General features: G+C 42.5%; 1 protein-coding gene across 1 annotated transcript in view; it reads right to left on the reverse strand.

Moving 5' to 3' along the window:
- Positions 1 to 22,505, reverse strand: part of LOC115153624 (ABC transporter G family member 23-like) — a 45,210-nt gene extending 22,705 nt beyond the window's left edge. The window contains exons 1-6 of the mRNA XM_029699262.1: positions 22,451 to 22,505; positions 19,647 to 19,734; positions 19,577 to 19,603; positions 14,924 to 15,031; positions 14,319 to 14,412; positions 2,734 to 2,808 (exon numbers count right to left, since the gene is read on the reverse strand). Coding sequence (XP_029555122.1) covers positions 2,734 to 2,808; positions 14,319 to 14,412; positions 14,924 to 15,031; positions 19,577 to 19,603; positions 19,647 to 19,734; positions 22,451 to 22,505 — 447 coding nt within the window. The remainder of the gene's footprint in view (positions 1 to 2,733; positions 2,809 to 14,318; positions 14,413 to 14,923; positions 15,032 to 19,576; positions 19,604 to 19,646; positions 19,735 to 22,450) is intronic.
- Between the last annotated feature and the right edge of the window lie 246 nt (positions 22,506 to 22,751).

Below are 22,751 nucleotides of genomic sequence, written 5' to 3' on the forward strand. Positions count from 1 at the left end.
TTACTGTTAGCAGGACTGTTGTCTAGTGGTGATAAAGGGTTACTGTTAGCAGGACTGTTGTCTAGTGGTGATAAAGGGTTACTGTTAGCAGGACTGTTGTCTAGTGGTGATAAAGGGTTACTGTTAGCAGGACTGTTGTCTAGTGGTGATAAAGGGTTACTGTTAGCAGGACTGTTAGCAGGACTGTTGTCTAGTGGTGATAAAGTGTTACTGTTAGCAGGACTGTTGTCTAGTGGTGATAAAGGGTTACTGTTAGCAGGACTGTTGTCTAGTGGTGATAAAGGGTTACTGTTAGCAGGACTGTTGTCTAGTGGTGATAAAGGGTTACTGTTAACAGGACTGTTGTCTAGTGGTGATAAAGAGTTACTGTTAGCAGGACTGTTGTATAGCGGTGATAAAGGGTTACTGTTAACAGGACTGTTGTCTAGTGGTGATAAAGTGTTACTGTTAGCAGGACTGTTGTCTAGTGGTGATAAAGAGTTACTGTTAGCAGGACTGTTGTATAGCGGTGATAAAGGGTTACTGTTAGTAGGACTGTTGTCTAGTGGTGATAAAGTGTTACTGTCTAGTGGTGATAAAGTGTTACTGTTAGCAGGACTGTTGTCTAGTGGTGATAAAGTGTTACTGTCTAGTGGTGATAAAGTGTTACTGTTAGCAGGACTGTTGTCTAGTGGTGATAAAGGGTTACTGTTAGCAAGTTACTGTTAGCAGGACTGTTGTCTAGTGGTGAAAAAGGGTTACTGTTAGCAGGACTGTTGTCTAGTGGTGATAAAGTGTTACTGTTAGCAGGACTGTTGTCTAGTGGTGATAAAGTGTTACTGTTAGCAGGACTGTTGTCTAGTGGTGATAAAGGGTTACTGTTAGCAGGACTGTTAGCAGGACTGTTGTCTAGTGGTGATAAAGTGTTACTGTTAGCAGGACTGTTGTCTAGTGGTGATAAAGGGTTACTGTTAGCAGGACTGTTGTCTAGTGGTGATAAAGGGTTACTGTTAGCAGACAGAAAAAATTAACTGGACACAAAGACAAAAGTCAAGGGTTAGAATGGTAAGGCATTAACACCATTAGGGGTCAACACTGTTAGTCGTCACCATCGTTAACATTTCACAAAGCTAACAACACTATTAGCCAACAAAAATGCTAGACCTCAACACTGATAGATGTAAATTCTATTAGCAGTCCACTCTGTCAGCAGTCCACTCTGTCAGCAGTCCACTCTGTCAGCAGTCCATTCCGTCAGCAGTCCATTCTGTCAGCAGTCCACTCAGTCAGCAGTCCATTCCGTCAGCAGTCCACTCAGTCAGCAGTCCACTCAGTCAGCAGTCCATTCTGTCAGCAGTCCACTCAGTCAGCAGTCCATTCTGTCAGCAGTCCACTCTGTCAGCAGTCCACTCAGTCAGCAGTCCACTCAGTCAGCAGTCCATTCTGTCAGCAGTCCATTCTGTCAGCAGTCCACTCAGTCAGCAGTCCATTCCGTCAGCAGACCACTCCGTCAGCAGTCCACTCCGTCAGCAGTCCATTCTGTCAGCAGTCCACTCTGTCAGCAGTCCACTCTGTCAGCAGTCCATTCTGTCAGCAGTCCATTCTGTCAGCAGTCCACTCTGTCAGCAGTCCATTCCGTCAGCAGACCATTCTGTCAGCAGTCCATTCCGTCAGCAGACCACTCTGTCAGCAGTCCACTCTGTCAGCAGACCATTCTGTCAGCAGTCCATTCTGTCAGCAGTCCACTCTGTCAGCAGTCCATTCCGTCAGCAGTCCATTCTGTCAGCAGTCCATTCTGTCAGCAGCCATTCTGTCAGCAGTCCACTCTGTCAGCAGTCCATTCTGTCAGCAGTCCACTCTGTCAGCAGTCCATTCCGTCAGCAGACCATTCTGTCAGCAGTCCATTCCGTCAGCAGACCACTCTGTCAGCAGTCCACTCTGTCAGCAGTCCATTCTGTCAGCAGTCCATTCTGTCAGCAGTCCACTCAGTCAGCAGTCCACTCTGTCAGCAGACCATTCTGTCAGCAGTCCATTCCGTCAGCAGACCACTCTGTCAGCAGTCCATTCTGTCAGCAGACCATTCTGTCAGCAGTCCATTCCGTCAGCAGACCATTCTGTCAGCAGTCCATTCCGTCAGCAGACCACTCTGTCAGCAGTCCACTCTGTCAGCAGTCCATTCTGTCAGCAGACCATTCTGTCAGCAGTCCATTCTGTCAGCAGTCCACTCAGTCAGCAGTCCACTCTGTCAGCAGTCCATTCTGTCAGCAGACCATTCTGTCAGCAGTCCATTCCGTCAGCAGACCATTCTGTCAGCAGTCCATTCCGTCAGCAGACCACTCTGTCAGCAGTCCACTCTGTCAGCAGTCCATTCTGTCAGCAGTCCATTCTGTCAGCAGACCATTCTGTCAGCAGTCTATTCCGTCAGCAGACCATTCTGTCAGCAGTCCATTCCGTCAGCAGACCACTCTGTCAGCAGTCCACTCTGTCAGCAGTCCATTCTGTCAGCAGTCCATTCTGTCAGCAGTCCATTCTGTCAGCAGTCCACTCTGTCAGCAGTCCATTCTGTCAGCAGTCCATTCTGTCAGCAGTCCATTCCGTCAGCAGTCCACTCTGTCAGCAGTCCATTCTGTCAGCAGTCCATTCTGTCAGCAGTCCATTCTGTCAGCAGTCCATTCAGTCAGCAGTCCACTCTGTCAGCAGTCCACTCTGTCAGCAGTCCATTGTCAGCAGTCCACTCTGTTATAGGGTACTCACCGGTGCATTGTGCTGTTTCATCATGGTTTCTGGATGTCCCTCTGCCAACAGTTGGCCATTTCTCATCAGACCCACCTGGAGCGATAGAAAACAGCAGGGTCATTCCAAATGGACTGAGGAAGGAGGCGAGGAGAGAGGATGTGAGGAATCAAGGAAAGATTAAGAAAGAGCAGTAGGTAATACTGTAGACTTTAACACAGAGGTAATACTGTAGACTTTAACACAGAGGTAGTACTGTAGACTTTAACACAGAGTTAGTACTGTAGACTTTAACACAGAGGTAGTAGTGTAGACTTTAACACAGAGGTAATACTGTAGACTTTAACACAGAGGTAGTACTGTAGACTTTAACACAGAGGTAATACTGTAGACTATAACACAGAGGTAGTACTGTAGACTATAACACAGAGGTAGTACTGTAGACTATAACACAGAGGTAATACTGTAGACATAAGAGGTAATACTGTAGACTATAACACAGAGGTAATACTGTAGACTATAACACAGAGGTAATACTGTAGACTATAACTATAACACAGAGGTAATACTGTAGACTATAACACAGAGGTAATACTGTAGACTATAACACAGAGGTAATACTGTAGACTATAACTATAACACAGAGGTAATACAGTAGACTATAACACAGAGGTAATACTGTAGACTATAACACAGAGGTAGTACTGTAGACTATAACACAGAGGTAATACTGTAGACTATAACACAGAGGTAGTACTGTAGACTATAACTATAACACAGAGGTAATACTGTAGATTATAACACAGAGGTAATACTGTAGACTATAACACAGAGGTAGTACTGTAGACTATAACACAGAGGTAGTACTGTAGACTATAACTATAACACAGAGGTAGTACTGTAGACTATAACACATAGGTAATACTGTAGACTATAACACAGAGGTAGTACTGTAGACTATAACACAGAGGTAATACTGTAGACTATAACTATAACACAGAGGTAATACTGTAGACAATAACTATAACACAGAGGTAGTACTGTAGACTATAACACAGAGGTAGTACTGTAGACTATAACACAGAGGTAGAACTGTAGACTATAACACAGAGGTAGTATTGTAGACTATAACTATAACACAGAGGTAATACTGTAGACTATAACACAGAGGTAGTACTGTAGACTATAACACAGAGGTAGTACTGTAGATTATAACACAGAGGTAGTACTGTAGACTATAACACAGAGGTAGTACTGTAGACTATAACACAGAGGTAGTACTGTAGACTATAACTATAACACAGAGGTAGTACTGTAGACTATAACACAGAGGTAATACTGTAGACTATAACTATAACACAGAGGTAATACTGTAGACTATAACTATAACACAGAGGTAATACTGTAGACTATAACTATAACACAGAGGTAGTACTGTAGACTATAACACAGAGGTAGTACTGTAGACTATAACACAGAGGTAATACTGTAGACTATAACACAGAGGTAGTACTGTAGACTATAACTATAACACAGAGGTAGTACTGTAGACTATAACTATAACACAGAGGTAGTACTGTAGACTATAACACAGAGGTAGTACTGTAGACTATAACACAGAGGTAATACTGTAGACTATAACACAGAGGTAGTACTGTAGACTACAACACAGAGGTAATACTGTAGACTATAACACAGAGGTAGTACTGTAGACTATAACACAGAGGTAATACTGTAGACTATAACACAGAGGTAGTACTGTAGACTATAACACAGAGGTAGTACTGTAGACTATAACACAGAGGTAATACTGTAGACTATAACACAGAGGTAGTACTGTAGACTATAACACAGAGGTATACTGTACTATAACACAGAGGTAGTCTGTAGACTATAACACAGAGGTAGTACTGTAGACTATAACACAGAGGTAGTACTGTAGACTATAACTATAACACAGAGGTAGTACTGTAGACTATAACACAGAGGTAATACTGTAGACTATAACACAGAGGTAGTACTGTAGACTATAACTATAACACAGAGGTAGTACTGTAGACTATAACACAGAGGTAATACTGTAGACTATAACACAGAGGTAGTACTGTAGACTACAACTATAACACAGAGGTAGTACTGTAGACTATAACACAGAGGTAGTACTGTAGACTATAACACAGAGGTAGTACTGTAGACTATAACACAGAGGTAATACTGTAGACTATAACTATAACACAGAGGTAGTACTGTAGACTATAACACAGAGGTAATACTGTAGACTATAACACAGAGGTAGTACTGTAGACTATAACACAGAGGTAATACTGTAGTGTATAACTATAACACAGAGGTAGTACTGTAGACTATAACTATAACACAGAGGTAATACTGTAGACTATAACTATAACACAGAGGTAGTACTGTAGACTATAACACAGAGGTAATAATGTAGACTATAACACAGAGGTAATACTGTAGACTATAACACAGAGGTAGTACTGTAGACTATAACTATAACACAGAGGTAGTACTGTAGACTATAACACCGAGTAGTACTGTAGACTATAACACAGAGGTAGTACTGTAGACTATAACACAGAGGTAGTACTGTAGACTATAACACAGAGGTAATACTGTAGACTATAACAAAGAGGTAGTACTGTAGACTATAACTATAACACAGAGGTAATACTGTATACTATAACACAGAGGTAGTACTGTAGACTATAACACAGAGGTAGTATTGTAGACTATAACACAGAGGTAGTATTGTAGACTATAACACAGAGGTAATACTGTAGACTATAACACAGAGGTAATACTGTAGACTATAACACAGAGGTAGTACTGTAGACTATAACTATAACACAGAGGTAGTACTGTAGACTATAACACAGAGGTAGTATTGTAGACTATAACACAGAGGTAGTATTGTATGAGCTATAACACAGAGGTAATACTGTAGCTATAACACAGAGGTAGTACTGTAACTATAACACAGAGGTAGTACTGTAGACTATAACACAGAGGTAGTACTACTTACACAGAGGTAGTACTGTAGACTATAACACAGAGGTAGTACTGTAGACTATAACACAGAGGTAATACTGTAGACTATAACTATAACACAGAGGTAATACTGTAGACTATAACTATAACACAGAGGTAGTACTGTAGACTATAACTATAACACAGAGGTAGTACTGTAGACTATAACTATAACACAGAGGTAATACTGTAGACTATAACTATAACACAGAGGTAATACTGTAGACTATAACTATAACACAGAGGTAGTACTGTAGACTATAACTATAACACAGAGGTAATACTATAGACTATAACTATAACACAGAGGTAGTACTGTAGACTATAACACAGAGGTAGTACTGTAGACTATAACACAGAGGTAATACTGTAGACTATAACACAGAGGTAATACTGTAGACTATAACACAGAGGTAATACTGTAGACTATAACTATAACACAGAGGTAGTACTGTAGACTATAACACAGAGGTAGTACTGTAGACTATAACTATAACACAGAGGTAATACTGTAGACTATAACTATAACACAGAGGTAATACTGTAGACTATAACACAGAGGTAGTACTGTAGACTATAACACAGAGGTAGTACTGTAGACTATAACACAGAGGTAGTACTGTAGACTATAACTATAACACAGAGGTAATACTGTAGACTACAACACAGAGGTAATACTGTAGACTATAACACAGACGTAATACTGTAGACTATAACACAGAGGTAATACTGTAGACTATAACTATAACACAGAGGTAATACTGTAGACTAAAACACAGAGGTAATACTGTAGACTATAACTATAACACAGACGTAATACTGTAGACTATAACTATAACACAGAGGTAATACTTTAGACTATAACACAGAGGTAGTACTGTAGACTATAACACAGAGGTAATACTGTAGACTATAACACAGAGGTAGTACTGTAGACTATAACTATAACACAGAGGTAGTACTGTAGACTATAACTATAACACAGAGGTAATACTGTAGACTATAACACAGAGGTAGTACTGTAGACTATAACACAGAGGTAGTACTGTAGACTATAACACACAGGTAGTACTGTAGACTATAACACAGAGGTAGTACTGTAGACTATAACACAGAGGTAGTACTGTAGACTATAACACAGAGGTAATACTGTAGACTATAACACAGAGGTAATACTGTAGACTATAACACAGAGGTAATACTGTAGACTATAACTATAACACAGAGGTAGTACTGTAGACTATAACACAGAGGTAGTACTGTAGACTATAACACAGAGGTAATACTGTAGACTATAACACAGAGGTAATACTGTAGACTATAACACAGAGATAATACTGTAGACTATAACTATAACACAGAGGTAATACTGTAGACTATAACTATAACACAGAGGTAATACTGTAGACTATAACACAGAGGTAGTACTGTAGACTATAACTATAACACAGAGGTAATACTGTAGACTATAACACAGAGGTAGTACTGTAGACTATAACACAGAGGTAATACTGTAGACTATAACACAGAGATAATACTGTAGACTATAACTATAACACAGAGGTAATACTGTAGACTATAACTATAACACAGAGGTAATACTGTAGACTATAACACAGAGGTAGTACTGTAGACTATAACACAGAGGTAATACTGTAGACTATAACACAGAGGTAGTACTGTAGACTATAACACAGAGGTAGTACTGTAGACTATAACACAGAGGTAATACTGTAGACTATAACTATAACACAGAGGTAATACTGTAGACTATAACTATAACACAGAGGTAATAATGTAGACTATAACACAGAGGTAATACTGTAGACTATAACTATAACACAGAGGTAATACTGTAGACTATAACTATAACACAGAGGTAATAATGTAGACTATAACACAGAGGTAGTACTGTAGACTATAACACAGAGGTAGTACTGTAGACTATAACACAGAGGTAATACTGTAGACTATAACACAGAGGTAATACTGTAGACTATAACACAGAGGTAGTACTGTAGACTATAACACAGAGGTAATACTGTAGACTATAACACAGAGGTAATACTGTAGACTATAACTATAACACAGAGGTAATACTGTAGACTATAACACAGAGGTAGTACTGTAGACTATAACACAGAGGTAGTACTGTAGACTATAACTATAACACAGAGGTAATACTGTAGACTATAACACAGAGGTAGTATTGTAGACTATAACACAGAGGTAGTACTGTAGACTATAACACAGAGGTAGTACTGTAGACTATAACACAGAGGTAGTACTGTAGACTATAACACAGAGGTAGTACTGTAGACTATAACACAGAGGTAGTACTGTAGACTATAACACAGAGGTAATACTGTAGACTATAACACAGAGGTAATACTGTAGACTATAACACAGAGGTAATACTGTAGACTATAACACAGAGGTAATACTGTAGACTATAACACAGAGGTAATACTGTAGACTATAACACATGAGGTAGTACTGTAGCTATACACAGAGGTAATACGTAGACTCTACACACAGAGGTAGTACTGTAGACTATAACTATAACACAGAGGTAATACTGTAGACTATAACACAGAGGTAGTATTGTAGACTATAACACAGAGGTAGTACTGTAGACTATAACACAGAGGTAGTACTGTAGACTATAACTATATACACAGAGGTATACTGGTAGACTATAACACAGAGGTAATACTGTAGACTATAACACAGAGGTAATACTGTAGACTATAACTATAACACAGAGGTAATACTGTAGACTATAACACAGAGGTAGTACTGTAGACTATAACACAGAGGTAATACTGTAGACTATAACTTTAACACAGAGGTAATACTGTAGACTATAACACAGAGGTAATACTGTAGACTATAACTATAACACAGAGGTAGTACTGTAGACTATAACACAGAGGTAATACTGTAGACTATAACTATAACACAGAGGTAATACTGTAGACTATAACACAGAGGTAATACTGTAGACTATAACACAGAGGTAGTACTGTAGACCTATAACACAGAGGTAATACTGTATGACTATAACACAGAGGTAATACTGTAGACTATAACACAGAGGTAATACTGTAGACTATAACTATAACACAGAGGTAGTACTGTAGACTATAACCAGAGGTAATACTGTAGACTATAACTATAACACCAGAGGTAATACTGTAGACTATAACACAGAGGTAGTACTGTAGACTATAACAACAGAGGTAGTACTGTAGACTATAACACAGAGGTAGTACTGTAGACTATAACACAGAGGTAATACTGTAGACTATAACACAGAGGTAATACTGTAGACTATAACACAGAGGTAGTACTGTAGACTATAACACAGAGGTAGTACTGTAGACTATAACACAGAGGTAGTACTGTAGACTATAACACAGAGGTAATACTGTAGACTATAACACAGAGGTAATACTGTAGACTATAACACAGAGGTAATACTGTAGACTATAACTATAACACAGAGGTAATACTGTAGACTATAACACAGAGGTAGTACTGTAGACTATAACACAGAGGTAATACTGTAGACTATAACTATAACACAGAGGTAGTACTGTAGACTATAACACAGAGGTAATACTGTAGACTATAACACAGAGGTAATACTGTAGACTATAACACAGAGGTAATACTGTAGACTATAACACAGAGGTAGTACTGTAGACTATAACACAGAGGTAGTACTGCAGACTATAACACAGAGGTAGTACTGTAGACTATAACACAGAGGTAGTACTGTAGACTATAACACAGAGGTAATACTGTAGACTATAACTATAACACAGAGGTAGTACTGTAGACTATAACTATAACACAGAGGTAATACTGTAGACTATAACACAGAGGTAATACTGTAGACTATAACACAGAGGTAGTACTGTAGACTATAACACAGAGGTAATACTGTAGACTATAACACAGAGGTAATACTGTAGACTATAACTATAACACAGAGGTAATACTGTAGACTATAACTATAACACAGAGGTAATACTGTAGACTATAACACAGAGGTAGTACTGTAGACTATAACACAGAGGTAATACTGTAGAGTATAACACAGAGGTAGTACTGTAGACTATAACACAGAGGTAGTACTGTAGACTATAACACAGAGGTAATACTGTAGACTATAACACAGAGGTAGTACTGTAGACTATAACACAGAGGTAGTACTGTAGACTATAACACAGAGGTAGTACTGTAGACTATAACTATAACACAGAGGTAGTACTGTAGACTATAACTATAACACAGAGGTAGTACTGTAGACTATAACACAGAGGTAGTACTGTAGACTATAACACAGAGGTAGTACTGTAGACTATAACACAGAGGTAGTACTGTAGACTATAACACAGAGGTAGTACTGTAGACTATAACACAGAGGTAGTACTGTAGACTATAACACAGAGGTAGTACTGTAGACTATAACTATAACACAGAGGTAGTACTGTAGACTATAACACAGAGGTAATACTGTAGACTATAACACAGAGGTAATACTGTAGACTATAACACAGAGGTAGTACTGTAGACTATAACTATAACACAGAGGTAGTACTGTAGACTATAACTATAACACAGAGGTAGTACTGTAGACTATAACACAGAGGTAGTACTGTAGACTATAACACAGAGGTAGTACTGTAGACTATAACACAGAGGTAGTACTGTAGACTATAACACAGAGGTAGTACTGTAGACTATAACTATAACACAGAGGTAGTACTGTAGACTATAACACAGAGGTAATACTGTAGACTATAACACAGAGGTAATACTGTAGACTATAACACAGAGGTAGTACTGTAGACTATAACACAGAGGTAATACTGTAGACTATAACACAGAGGTAGTACTGTAGACTATAACACAGAGGTAGTACTGTAGACTATAACACAGAGGTAGTACTGTAGACTATAACACAGAGGTAATACTGTAGACTTGCGGTGATAGAATGTGCCCTAAATGCATTCAGAATACATTGCACAGGTGGTACAAGGAACCTCTATGTCCCAAATGGCACCCTATTCCCTACAAAGTGCACTACTTTTAACCTGAGCCCTATGGGTCCTGGTAGAAAGTAGTGCATTATAATAATAATAATAATATGGTGCCATTTGGAACATAGAGATTCTTATCAGTGTGTTTCCAGTAAGATCTGTGTTGAGTGTGAGAAGCTAAATGCAGAATACAGTACTATGCACTTCACACTACTTTCACTTCTGCCTTAGTGGCTCAGCAGGACATTGAACTGGCTACAATAATAGAGAAGTGAGATCTGATCCATCTCTCATCTGTCTCATGGTAACAGGTCAGAGGGGATGGAATACAGTAGGTAGAAGTTATCTAAATTGTCTGTCTCATGGTAACAGGTCAGAGGGGATGGAATACAGTAGGTAGAAGTTATCTAAATGTCTCATGGTAACAGGTCAGAGGGGATGGAATACAGTAGGTAGAAGTTATCTAAATGTCTGTCTCATGGTAACAGGTCAGAGGGGATGGAATACAGTAGGTAGAAGTTATCTAAATGTCTGTCTCATGGTAACAGGTCAGAGGGGATGGAATACAGTAGGTAGAAGTTATCTAAATGTCTGTCTCATGGTAACAGGTCAGAGGGGATGGAATACAGTAGGTAGAAGTTATCTAAATGTCTGTCTCATGGTAACAGGTCAGAGGGGATGGAATACAGTAGGTAGAAGTTATCTAAATGTCTCATGGTAACAGGTCAGAGGGGATGGAATACAGTAGGTAGAAGTTATCTAAATGTCTGTCTCATGGTAACAGATCAGAGGGGATGGAATACAGTAGGTAGAAGTTATCTAAATGTCTGTCTCATGGTAACAGATCAGAGGGGATGGAATACAGTAGGTAGAAGTTATCTAAATGTCTGTCTCATGGTAACAGGTCAGAGGGGATGGAATACAGTAGGTAGAAGTTATCTAAATGTCTCATGGTAACAGGTCAGAGGGGATGGAATACAGTAGGTAGAAGTTATCTAAATGTCTGTCTCATGGTAACAGGTCAGAGGGGATGGAATACAGTAGGTAGAAGTTATCTAAATGTCTGTCTCATGGTAACAGGTCAGAGGGGATGGAATACAGTAGGTAGAAGTTATCTAAATGTCTCATGGTAACAGGTCAGAGGGGATGGAATACAGTAGGTAGAAGTTATCTGGTACAGGACCAGAACATCCCCTCGGTACTGTAGTTCATGGTCCATGTGGTACAGGACCAGAACATCCTCTCAGTACTGTAGTTCATGGTCCATGTGGTACAGGACCAGAACATCCCCTCAGTACTGTAGTTCATGGTCCATGTGGTACAGAACCAAAACATCCCCTCAGTACTGTAGTTCATGGTCCATGTGGTACAGGACCAGAACATCCCCTCAGTACTGTAGTTCATGGTCCATGTGGTACAGGACCAGAACATCCCCTCAGTACTGTAGTTCATGATCCATGTGGTACAGGACCAGAACATCCCCTCAGTACTGTAGTTCATGGTCCATGTGGTACAGGACCAGAACATCCCCTCAGTACTATAGTTCATGGTCCATGTGGTACAGGACCAGAACATCCCCTCAGTACTGTAGTTCATGGTCCATGTGGTACAGGACCAGAACATCCCCTCAGTACTGTAGTTCATGGTCCATGTGGTACAGGACCAGAACATCCCCTCAGTACTGTAGTTCATGGTCCATGTGGTACAGGACCAGAACATCCTCTCAGTACTGTAGTTCATGGTCCATGTGGTACAGGACCAGAACATCCCCTCAGTACTGTAGTTCATGGTCCATGTGGTACAGGACCAGAACATCCCCTCAGTACTGTAGTTCATGGTCCATGTAGTACAGCACCAGAACATCCCCTCAGTACTGTAGTTCATGGTCCATGTGGTACAGGACCAGAACATCCACTCAGTACTGTAGTTCATGGTCCATGTGGTACAGAACCAGAACATCCCCTCAGTACTGTAGTTCATGGTCCATGTGGTACAGGACCAGAACATCCCCTCAGTACTGTAGTTTATGGTCCATGTGGTACAGGACCAGAACATCCTCTCAGTACTGTAGTTCATGGTCCATGTGGTACAGAACCAGAACATCCCCTCAGTACTGTAGTTCATGGTCCATGTGGTACAGAACCAGAACATCCACTCAGTACTGTAGTTCATGGTCCATGTGGTACAGGACCAGAACATCCACTCAGTACTGTAGTTCATGGTCCATGTGGTACAGGACCAGAACATCCTCTCAGTACTGTAGTTCATGGTCCATGTGGTACAGGACCAGAACATCCTCTCAGTACTGTAGTTCATGGTCCATGTGGTACAGGACCAGAACATCCTCTCAGTACTGTAGTTCATGGTCCATGTGGTACAGAACCAGAACATCCACTCAGTACTGTAGTTCATGGTCCATGTGGTACAGGACCAGAACATCCTCTCGGTACTGTAGTTCATGGTCCATGTGGTACAGAACCAGAACATCCCCTCAGTACTGTAGTTCATGGTCCATGTGGTACAGAACCAAAACATCCCCTCAGTACTGTAGTTCATGTCTGTCCCCTTCACCACTCGATCACATTTCATTTCCTCACGGAGGAAAAAGGCTGCTCAGAAACAAACATCATCAGAGGAAAAGCAGGAAGAAGGTTTTACAGTAACCTAATCTGTAGATTTACAGAGCAGTAGCTCCGAGGTATTAGACTTTGAACCAGTCAGGATAGGGAATGAACACTACTAGTCTGATGGAGGACATGGTGAGGGCCATACAACTGGAATAGTGTATATAACTGGAACAGTGTGTTCTGATTGAAGACAACCAGACCATTGACGCTGTGACACACACGCAGACCCATAGTCCACCTCTCCCCCCTTTCTAAATCGGTGAAACACAGAAGAACTACAGGAACTACTAAAGGACCCATTGTTTCTCAGCAGAGGGGACCTGATAATTGCCTGCTCATAAAGTATTTGAGGAGGGCCGGTCAGTTGAGCTGTGTGTTTCCCCTTTCCTCTTGTGACAACAGATAAACAAGGCACAGCGTTCACAGAGGAGCATTTGACAAAAGGACTGTGTGTGTGTGTGTATGTTTGTGTGTGTGTGTGTGTGTGTGTGAGAGTGTCTTACCACATTGGCTTGCCTGGCCTCCTCTATGTAGTGTCTATCAGTAGGTAGTTATCCATGTATATAGACTGTATCTTACCACATTGGCTTGCCTGGCCTCCTCTATGTAGTGTCTATCAGTAGGTAGTTATCCATGTATATAGACTGTATCTTACCACATTGGCTTGCCTGGCCTCCTCTATGTAGTGCCTATCAGTAGGTAGTTATCATGTATATAGACTGTATCTTACCACATTGGCTTGCCTGGCCTCCTCTATGTAGTGTCTATCAGTAGGTAGTTATCATGTATATAGACTGTATCTTACCACATTGGCTTGCCTGTCCTCCTCTATGTAGTGTCTATCAGTAGGTAGTTGTCATGTATATAGACTGTATCTTACCACATTGGCTTGCCTGGCCTCCTCTATGTAGTGAGTGGTGATGACGACTGATACTTTTCCAGTTTTCACAATCTCTACTAGATGCTGCCAGATCCTACAGGGACACATGACACAACTCAGTTTAAGGATCACATCCTGTTGTTCCAAATGGCACCCTATTCTCTATAAAGTGCACTACTTACCAGAGCTCTATGAGCCCTGGTAGTGCACTATAAAGGGAATAGGGTGCCATTTGACATACAGCCTTAGCCTTATGACCTGCCTGGGATTACCCTGACTAGACTGATTTGGCTGGGCTTTGTAACACAGCACTGGTACCATTACACAATCAGATTACACACCCATATACTTCCAACAGGATTTATACAGTCTTTCTGAATGAGAGACAAAATGGTTTCTGTAATGAGGGGCAGAGAGTGTGTTTGACGGGGTGAGACTGTTGGAGAGAGAGTGGTGTTCAGAAACATACATGTTATCTTCAGACTGTATATGACATTCATTATACTGGATGGAAAAGGGGAAATGTGAAGCAGGTTAATTATTGTAGGTTCTGTGTGTGTGTGTGTGTGTGTGTGTGTGTGTGTGTGTGTGTGTCCAGTACATACTTGGCTCTCAGCACAGGGTCCACCCCGACTGTGGGTTCATCCAGAATCAATAACTGGGGGTTTTGAAGTAAGGCTGCTCCCAGAGACACCCTCCGTTTCTGCCCTCCGCTGTAAACACACACACACACACACACACACACACACACACACACACACACACACACACACACACACACACACACACACGTTACATAAAACACCAGATATATCTGATCCATCCAGCTGCATTTGTTTGACTTGCGTCACTCTCACTGGCTTCTCAGTGTAATAGGTGTGTTAGCAGGGCTGGTTAGGCAGCAAAGCAGAGAAACCCTGCAACACCAACCTTGTGAGGTAGGGGGATGTTTCTTGTACTACAGGGCAGCACTGGGTCCTTGTGAGGTAGGGGGATGTTTCTTGTACTACAGGGCAGCACTGGGTCCATGTGAGGTAGGGGGGATGTTTCTTGTACTACAGGGCAGCACTGGGTCCATGTGAGGTAGGGGGATGTTTCTTGTACTACAGGGCAAAACTGGGTCCTTGTGAGGTAGGGGGATGTTTCTTGTACTACAGGGCAAAACTGGGTCCTTGTGAGGTAGGGGGATGTTTCTTGTACTACAGGGCAGCACTGGGTCCTTGTGAGGTAGGGGGATGTTTCTTGTACTACAGGGCAGCACTGGGTCCATGTGAGGTAGGGGGGATGTTTCTTGTACTACAGGGCAGCACTGGGTCCATGTGAGGTAGGGGGATGTTTCTTGTACTACAGGGCAAAACTGGGTCCTTGTGAGGTAGGGGGATGTTTCTTGTACTACAGGGCAAAAACTGGGTCCTTGTGAGGTAGGGGGATGTTTCTTGTACTACAGGGCAGAACTGGGTCCTTGTGAGGTAGGGGGGATGTTTCTTGTACTACAGGGCAGCACTGGGTCCTTGTGAGGTAGGGGGGATGTTTCTTGTACTACAGGGCAGCACTGGGTCCTTGTTGAGGTAGGGGGATGTTTCTTGTACTACAGGGCAGCACTGGGTCCTTGTGAGGTAGAGGGATGTTTCTTGTACTACAGGGCAGCACTGGGTCCTTGTGAGGTAGAGGGATGTTTCTTGTACTACAGGGCAGCACTGGGTCCTTGTGAGGTAGGGGGATGTTTCTTGTACTACAGGGCAAAACTGGGTCCTTGTGAGGTAGGGGGATGTTTCTTGTACTACAGGGCAGAACTGGGTCCTTGTGAGGTAGGGGGGATGTTTCTTGTACTACAGGGCAGCACTGGGTCCTTGTGAGGTAGGGGGGTGTTTCTTGTACTACAGGGCAGAACAGGGTCCTTGTGAGTTAGAGGGATGTTTCTTTGTCTACAGGGCAGCACTGGGTCCTTGTGAGGTAGGGGGGGATGCCGAGAGCTGGGAGCCACACCAGTTCTTTCACAGGTTCAAGGGCCAATTACACTACTATGACATAATTGGTGAGTTAGTTCAGACACATTTCTCTGGAGGCCTTGCGTCTGTACAGTCAGGATACTGGGACTGAGAGCTGTTGGTTCTGTACAGTCAGGATACTGGGACAGAGCTGTTGGTTCTGTACAGTCAGGATACTGGGACTGAGCTGTTGGTTCTGTACAGTCAGGATACTGGGACAGAGAGCTGTTGGTTCTGTACAGTCAGGATACTGGGACAGAGAGCTGTTGGTTCTGTACAGTCAGGATACTGGGACTGAGAGCTGTTGGTTCTGTACAGTCAGGATACTGGGACAGAGAGCTGTTGGTTCTGTACAGTCAGGATACTGGGACTGAGCTGTTGGTTCTGTACAGTCAGGATACTGGGACAGAGCTGTTGGTTCTGTACAGTCAGGATACTGGGACAGAGAGCTGTTGGTTCTGTACAGTCAGGATACTGGGACTGAGCTGTTGGTTCTGTACAGTCAGGATACTGGGACAGAGCTGTTGGTTCTGTACAGTCAGGATACTGGGACAGAGCTGTTGGTTCTGTACAGTCAGGATACTGGGACAGAGCTGTTGGTTCTGTACAGTCAGGATACTGGGACTGAGCTGTTGGTTCTGTACAGTCAGGATACTGGGACAGAGAGCTGTTGGTTCTGTACAGTCAGGATACTGGGACAGAGCTGTTGGTTCTGTACAGTCAGTATACTGGGACAGAGCTGTTGGTTCTGTACAGTCAGGATACTGGGACAGAGCTGTTGGTTCTGCTCTATGTTTGACAGTTGTATAAGATGCAACATTCTGAATCACATTAAATACATTAATATAATGTATGACCTTCTGCAGCTGAAGTGTGTTAATTAAATGGTCACATAGAAGTTCAATACATTTTTATGATGATTTTTAAATAGGTCTAATCAATAACACTGTAATACTATGGTTAAATGTATGGTAATAAGCCAGCATTGAGGAGTTGTTATGATGGAAGTGAGGGAGTCTTCTCTTTGGCATTGACAGCTTGACAGATGTCTGTTGCAAAAAACACTGCATTTTTACAGAAGCCCGTGGAACACACAAACAGAAACTCACTCAGGGGGAAACTGTTCCTTTCTTTTTCTAGCCATCTTAGCCCTGCTGTAGCTACTTGTCCCCAGATCAAAATGGATATACTATTGCAATTGGGACTCAGCCATAGACACAGGTCAAATGGTTTTGTGGACATGATGTAATCATGGACCTATGCTGGTTAGAAGAGAGGGAGGAGATGAGACCCACTACCCTTTAACCCACTACCCCTTCAACCCACTAACCCTTCAAACCCAATAACCCTTTAACCCACTAACCCTTCAACCCACTACCCTTTAACCCACTAACCCTTTAACCCACTAACCTTACCCACTAACCCTTTAACCCCTAACCCTTCAACCCACTAACCCTTCAACCCACTAACCTTTAACCCACTAACCCTTAAACCCACTAACCCTTTAACCCACTAACCCTTTAACCCAACAAACCTTTACCCTTCAACCCACTAACCCTTTAACCCTTTAACCCACTAACCCTTTAACCCACAAACCCTTTAACCCTTCAACCCACTAACCCTTTAACCCTTTAACCCACTAACCCTTTAACCCACTAACCCTTTAACCCACTAACCCTTTAACCCTTCAACCCACTAACCCTTTAACCCCACTAACCCTTTAACCCTTTAACCCACTAACCCTTTAACCACTACCTTTAACCCACTAACCCTTCAACCACTAACCCTTTAACCACTAACCCTTCAACCCACTAACCCTTTAACCCTTTAACCCACTAACCCTTTAACCCACTAACCCTTTAACCCACAAACCCTTTAACCCTTCAACCCACTAACCCTTTAACCCTTTAACCCACTAACCCTTTAACCCACTAACCCTTTAACCCACTAACCCTTAACCCACTAACCTTTAACCCACTAACCGTTAACCCACTAACCCTTCAAACCCACTAACCCATTAACCCACTAACCCATTAACCCACTAACCCTTTAACCCACTAACCCTTTAACCCACTAACCGTTTAAACCCACAAAGGTGTGTGTGTTCTGGGGACAGCACTGATAACTCCATTCCATCTCCATAATGAGGACATGGGTCACCGCTTCTGTATTTACCTTTCCTCGTCATGGGCAAGGGGAAACTATCCCACGCCAAATGAACGTGGACCATAACATCTTGCGGTTCGCACACGCTCTTCACAGAGGTCTGGAGTGACGCATTTAAAATGTACTATATTTCCTTAACGTCAACTTAAAAAATATATAGTCCTTTATACATCGCTTTTGGAATGTTTTATGCACCCGACTGTATAACTTCTGTTTAGATGACTGTTATCAAGCTGGACAGAGTGTAGAGACTATAGATGACTGTTATCAGCTGGACAGAGTGTAGAGACTATAGATGAACTGTTATCAGCTGACAGAGTGAAGAGACTATAGATGACTGTTATCAAGCTGGACAGAGTGTAGAGACTATAGATGACTGTTATCAGCTGGACAGAGTGAAGAGACTATAGATGACTGTTATCAAGCTGGACAGAGTGAAGAGACTATAGATGACTGTTAACAAGCTGGACAGAGTGTAGAGACTATAGATGACTGTTATCAGCTGGACAGAGTGTAGAGACTATAGATGAACTGTTATCAGCTGGACAGAGTGAAGAGACTATAGATGACTGTTATCAGCTGGACAGAGTGAAGAGACTATAGATGACTGTTATCAGCTGGACAGAGTGTAGAGACTATAGATGACTGTTATCTAGCTGGACAGAGTGAAGAGACTATAGATGACTGTTATCAGTTGGACAGGAGTGTAGAGACTATAGATGACTGTTAACAAGCTGGACAGAGGTGAAGAGACTATAGATGACTGTTATCAAGCTGGACAGAGTGTAAGAGACTATAGATGACTGTTATCAAGCTGGACAGAGTGAAGAGACTATAGATGACTGTTATCAGCTGGACAGAGTGTAGAGGACTATAGATGACTGTTACCAGCTGGACAGAGTGAAGAGACTATAATTGACTGTTATCAGCTGGACAGAGTGTAGAGACTATAGATGCCTGTTACCAGCTGGACAGAGTGTAGAGACTATAGATGTAGATATCATTATCATTTATACATAGTTTCCATTTGGTATACATATGTATAAATTCAACCCATCCGTGGGCCGGATTTAATGGGCTCACCACTATGTAGGGTTTTGTTACCTGAGATTTCGGACTAGTTTGCTCTTTCTGAGGTAGGGTCCAGGAAGTCCACCAGGAAGTCCATACGTGCCTGGGTGTCCTTAGAGACAGGCCGTGGATCCGTCCGAAGAACGTCAGGGTGTCACTGATGGTAACTCCGTTTGTACAACGCCAGAGTCCTAAAGGGAAACACAATGTTATGTCATGGTATGTGTTGTGTTGATATCAAATCAAACTTTATTTATACAGCACATTTATTACAAAGGTGAGAAAGATAAAAACACTAAACGTTTTCTACACAATTTTTAAATGAAGATAGACAAGAACAAAATGAAGAGACAAATTAAAATGGTGTGTTTTGCTATAGTATGTTATGTTGACATATCATGTTGTCATGGTATTTACAGTCGTATGTCAATACACTTCCATAGTGTCTAAAGGTTAGGAGTCCATTTGGAACTGAGGTGCGTTTGTGCATCTGTCAATCAAATCAAATTTGATTGGTCACATGCTTGGTAAACAACAGGTGTAGACTAACAGTGAAATGCTTACTTACTTATCTACTTCCCAACAACGCAGAGAGAAAAATAGAAAAATTATAACACGAGGAATAAATACACAATGAGTAAAGATAACTTGGCTATATACACAGGGTTACCAGTATCGAGTCCATGTACAAGGTAATTGAGGTAGATATGTACATATAGGTAGCGGTAAAGGGACTAGGCAACAGGGTAGATAATAAACAGTAGCAGCAGCGTATGTGATGAGTCAAAACAGTTAGTGCAAAAAGGGTCAATGCAGGTTGTCCGGGTAGCTATTGGTTACTATTAACTAACTAGCAGTCTTATAGCTTGGGGGTAGCAGCTGTTCAGGGTCCTATTGGTTCTAGACTTGGTGCATCGGTACTGCTTGCCGTGCGGTAGCAGAGAGAACAGTCTATGGCTTGGGTGGCTGGAATCTTTTACAATTGTTAGGGCCTTTCTCTGACACCGCCTGGTGTAGAGGTCCTGGATGGCAGGGAGCTCTGCCCCAGGGATGTACTGGGACTGTACGCACTACCCTCTGTAGTGCCTTGGGGTCAGATGCCAAGCAGTTGACATACCAAGCGGTGATGCAGCCAGTCAAGATGCTCTCAATGAGGCGGAAGAGGAGTTGTCATGCCTTCTTCATGACTGTGTTGGTGTGTGTGGACCATAATAATTACTTAGTGATATGGACACCGAGGAAATTGAAGCTCTTGACCTGCTCCACTACACCCCGGTTGATGTGGATGGGGGCGTGCTAGGCACTCCGTTTCCTGTAGTCCATTATCAGCTAATTTGTCTTGTTGACGTTGTCGTCGGTGATCAGGCCAACCACCGTTGTGTCGTCAGCAAACTTAATGATGGTGTTGGAGTCGTGCGCGGCCACGCAGTTGTTGGTGAACAGGAAGTACAGGAGAGGACTGAGCACGCACCCCTGAGGGGCCACCGTGCTGAGGATCAGTGTGGCGGATGTGTTGTTACCTACCCTCACCACCTGGGGGCAGCCCGTCAAGAAGTCCAGGATCCAGTTGCAGAGGGAGGTGTTCAGTCCCAGGGTCCTGAGCTTAGTGATGAGCTTTGTGGGCTCTATGGTGTTGAACACTGAGCTGTAGTCTATGAACAGCATTCTCACATAGGTGTTCCTGTTGTCCAGGTGGGAGAGGGCAGTGTGGACTGCGATAGAGATTGCGTCATCTATGGATCGATTACCTGTGGTATGTTGTGTACCTATAAGGTAACAGTTTACCTGTGGCATGTACCCCCACCATCCTCCCAGGGACCTGGTGTCCAGGAAATGCTGGCGGCTTCCCCAACACGCTGATGTGCCCTCGGGAGATCTTCAGTGTTCCCACAATTGCATTTCAACAGTGTGGTCTTCCCACACCCACTCGGACCCAGCAGGCCGTAGCTGAAAGATAACAGGAAGAACATTTGCACTAAATCATACATATTACTACAGTATGATAGTATAGTATGATAGTATGCTGTGATAGTATATGATGGTATATCATAGTATGATAGTATAGTATGATATGATAGTATAGTATGATAGTATAGTATGATATGATAGTATAGTATGATAGTACAGTATGATATGATAGTATAGTATGATATTATATGATGGTATATCATAGTATGATAGTATAGTATGATAGTACAGTAGAATATAATGATAATATTGATATCTGTATTACTCAGTATGGTCTGACTCTTAATCGTAACTCACATAAAACTTGCAATGACATCGATACATGATTCACGTGGAAATCCAAGTTAAACGTAATTTATATATGCAAGAACCCAATTACATTGTCTACTTTATGTAAGGTTTAGAGCAGGGGTACTCAACTCTTACCCTACGAGGTCCGGTAGCCTGCGGGTTTTCTGTTCTACCTGATAATTAATTCCACCGACCTGGTGTCCCAGATCTAAAACAGTCCCTGATTAGAGGGGAACAATGCAGTGAAACTGGCTGTCCCTCTCCTTGTTCGGGTGGCGTTCAACGGTCGACGTTACCGGTCTTCTAGCCATCGCAGATCCACCTTTCATTTTCCAATTGTTTTGTCTTGTTTTCCCGTACACCTGGTTTGCATTCCCTCATTACTAGTCTTGCATATAACTCTCTGTTTCCCCCCATGTCTGTGTGTGCAATTGTTATGTGTAAATGTATGTGTACTGCAGGCTGGTTTGCGCCGGGTTATTGTAACCCGTGAGTGTTTCGTTTTCTGAGTGTCGTGTTTTGTTTGCCTCATTATGGGCTCCGTTTGGTACCCATTTCTGCTCTCCTGCGCCTGACTTCCCTGCAGCCAGTTACGCACTCCTTTACAGAATTCCACACCTGAATTATGGAGTCAGCAGGAGCAGGTACCCCTGGTAGCGGAGTCGAGGAGCGCATCCAGGAGCACGCAGCGATGCTTCACCATCTCGGCGCCGCCATGGACCGCGTCGTCCAGACGATGGACCGCTAGGAGAGACAGGCAGTCCCTCCAGCGCTCCCACCAGCACAACAGGGATCTCCACTACTCACCCCCTCCGCACCCGGTTCCAGTGGGATTCGTCTCGCACTTCACAGGGAGTAAGATGGGACGGCCGCACGCCGCACACCTGGCGACCCTTCACCCGGCTCCCTCGGGCCGTGAGAGGGTGTCCGCCCTCATCTCGTGCCTCTC

The sequence above is a fragment of the Salmo trutta genome, chromosome 18 (genome assembly GCF_901001165.1).
Source record: "Salmo trutta chromosome 18, fSalTru1.1, whole genome shotgun sequence".
NCBI classification, from domain to species: domain Eukaryota; kingdom Metazoa; phylum Chordata; class Actinopteri; order Salmoniformes; family Salmonidae; genus Salmo; species Salmo trutta.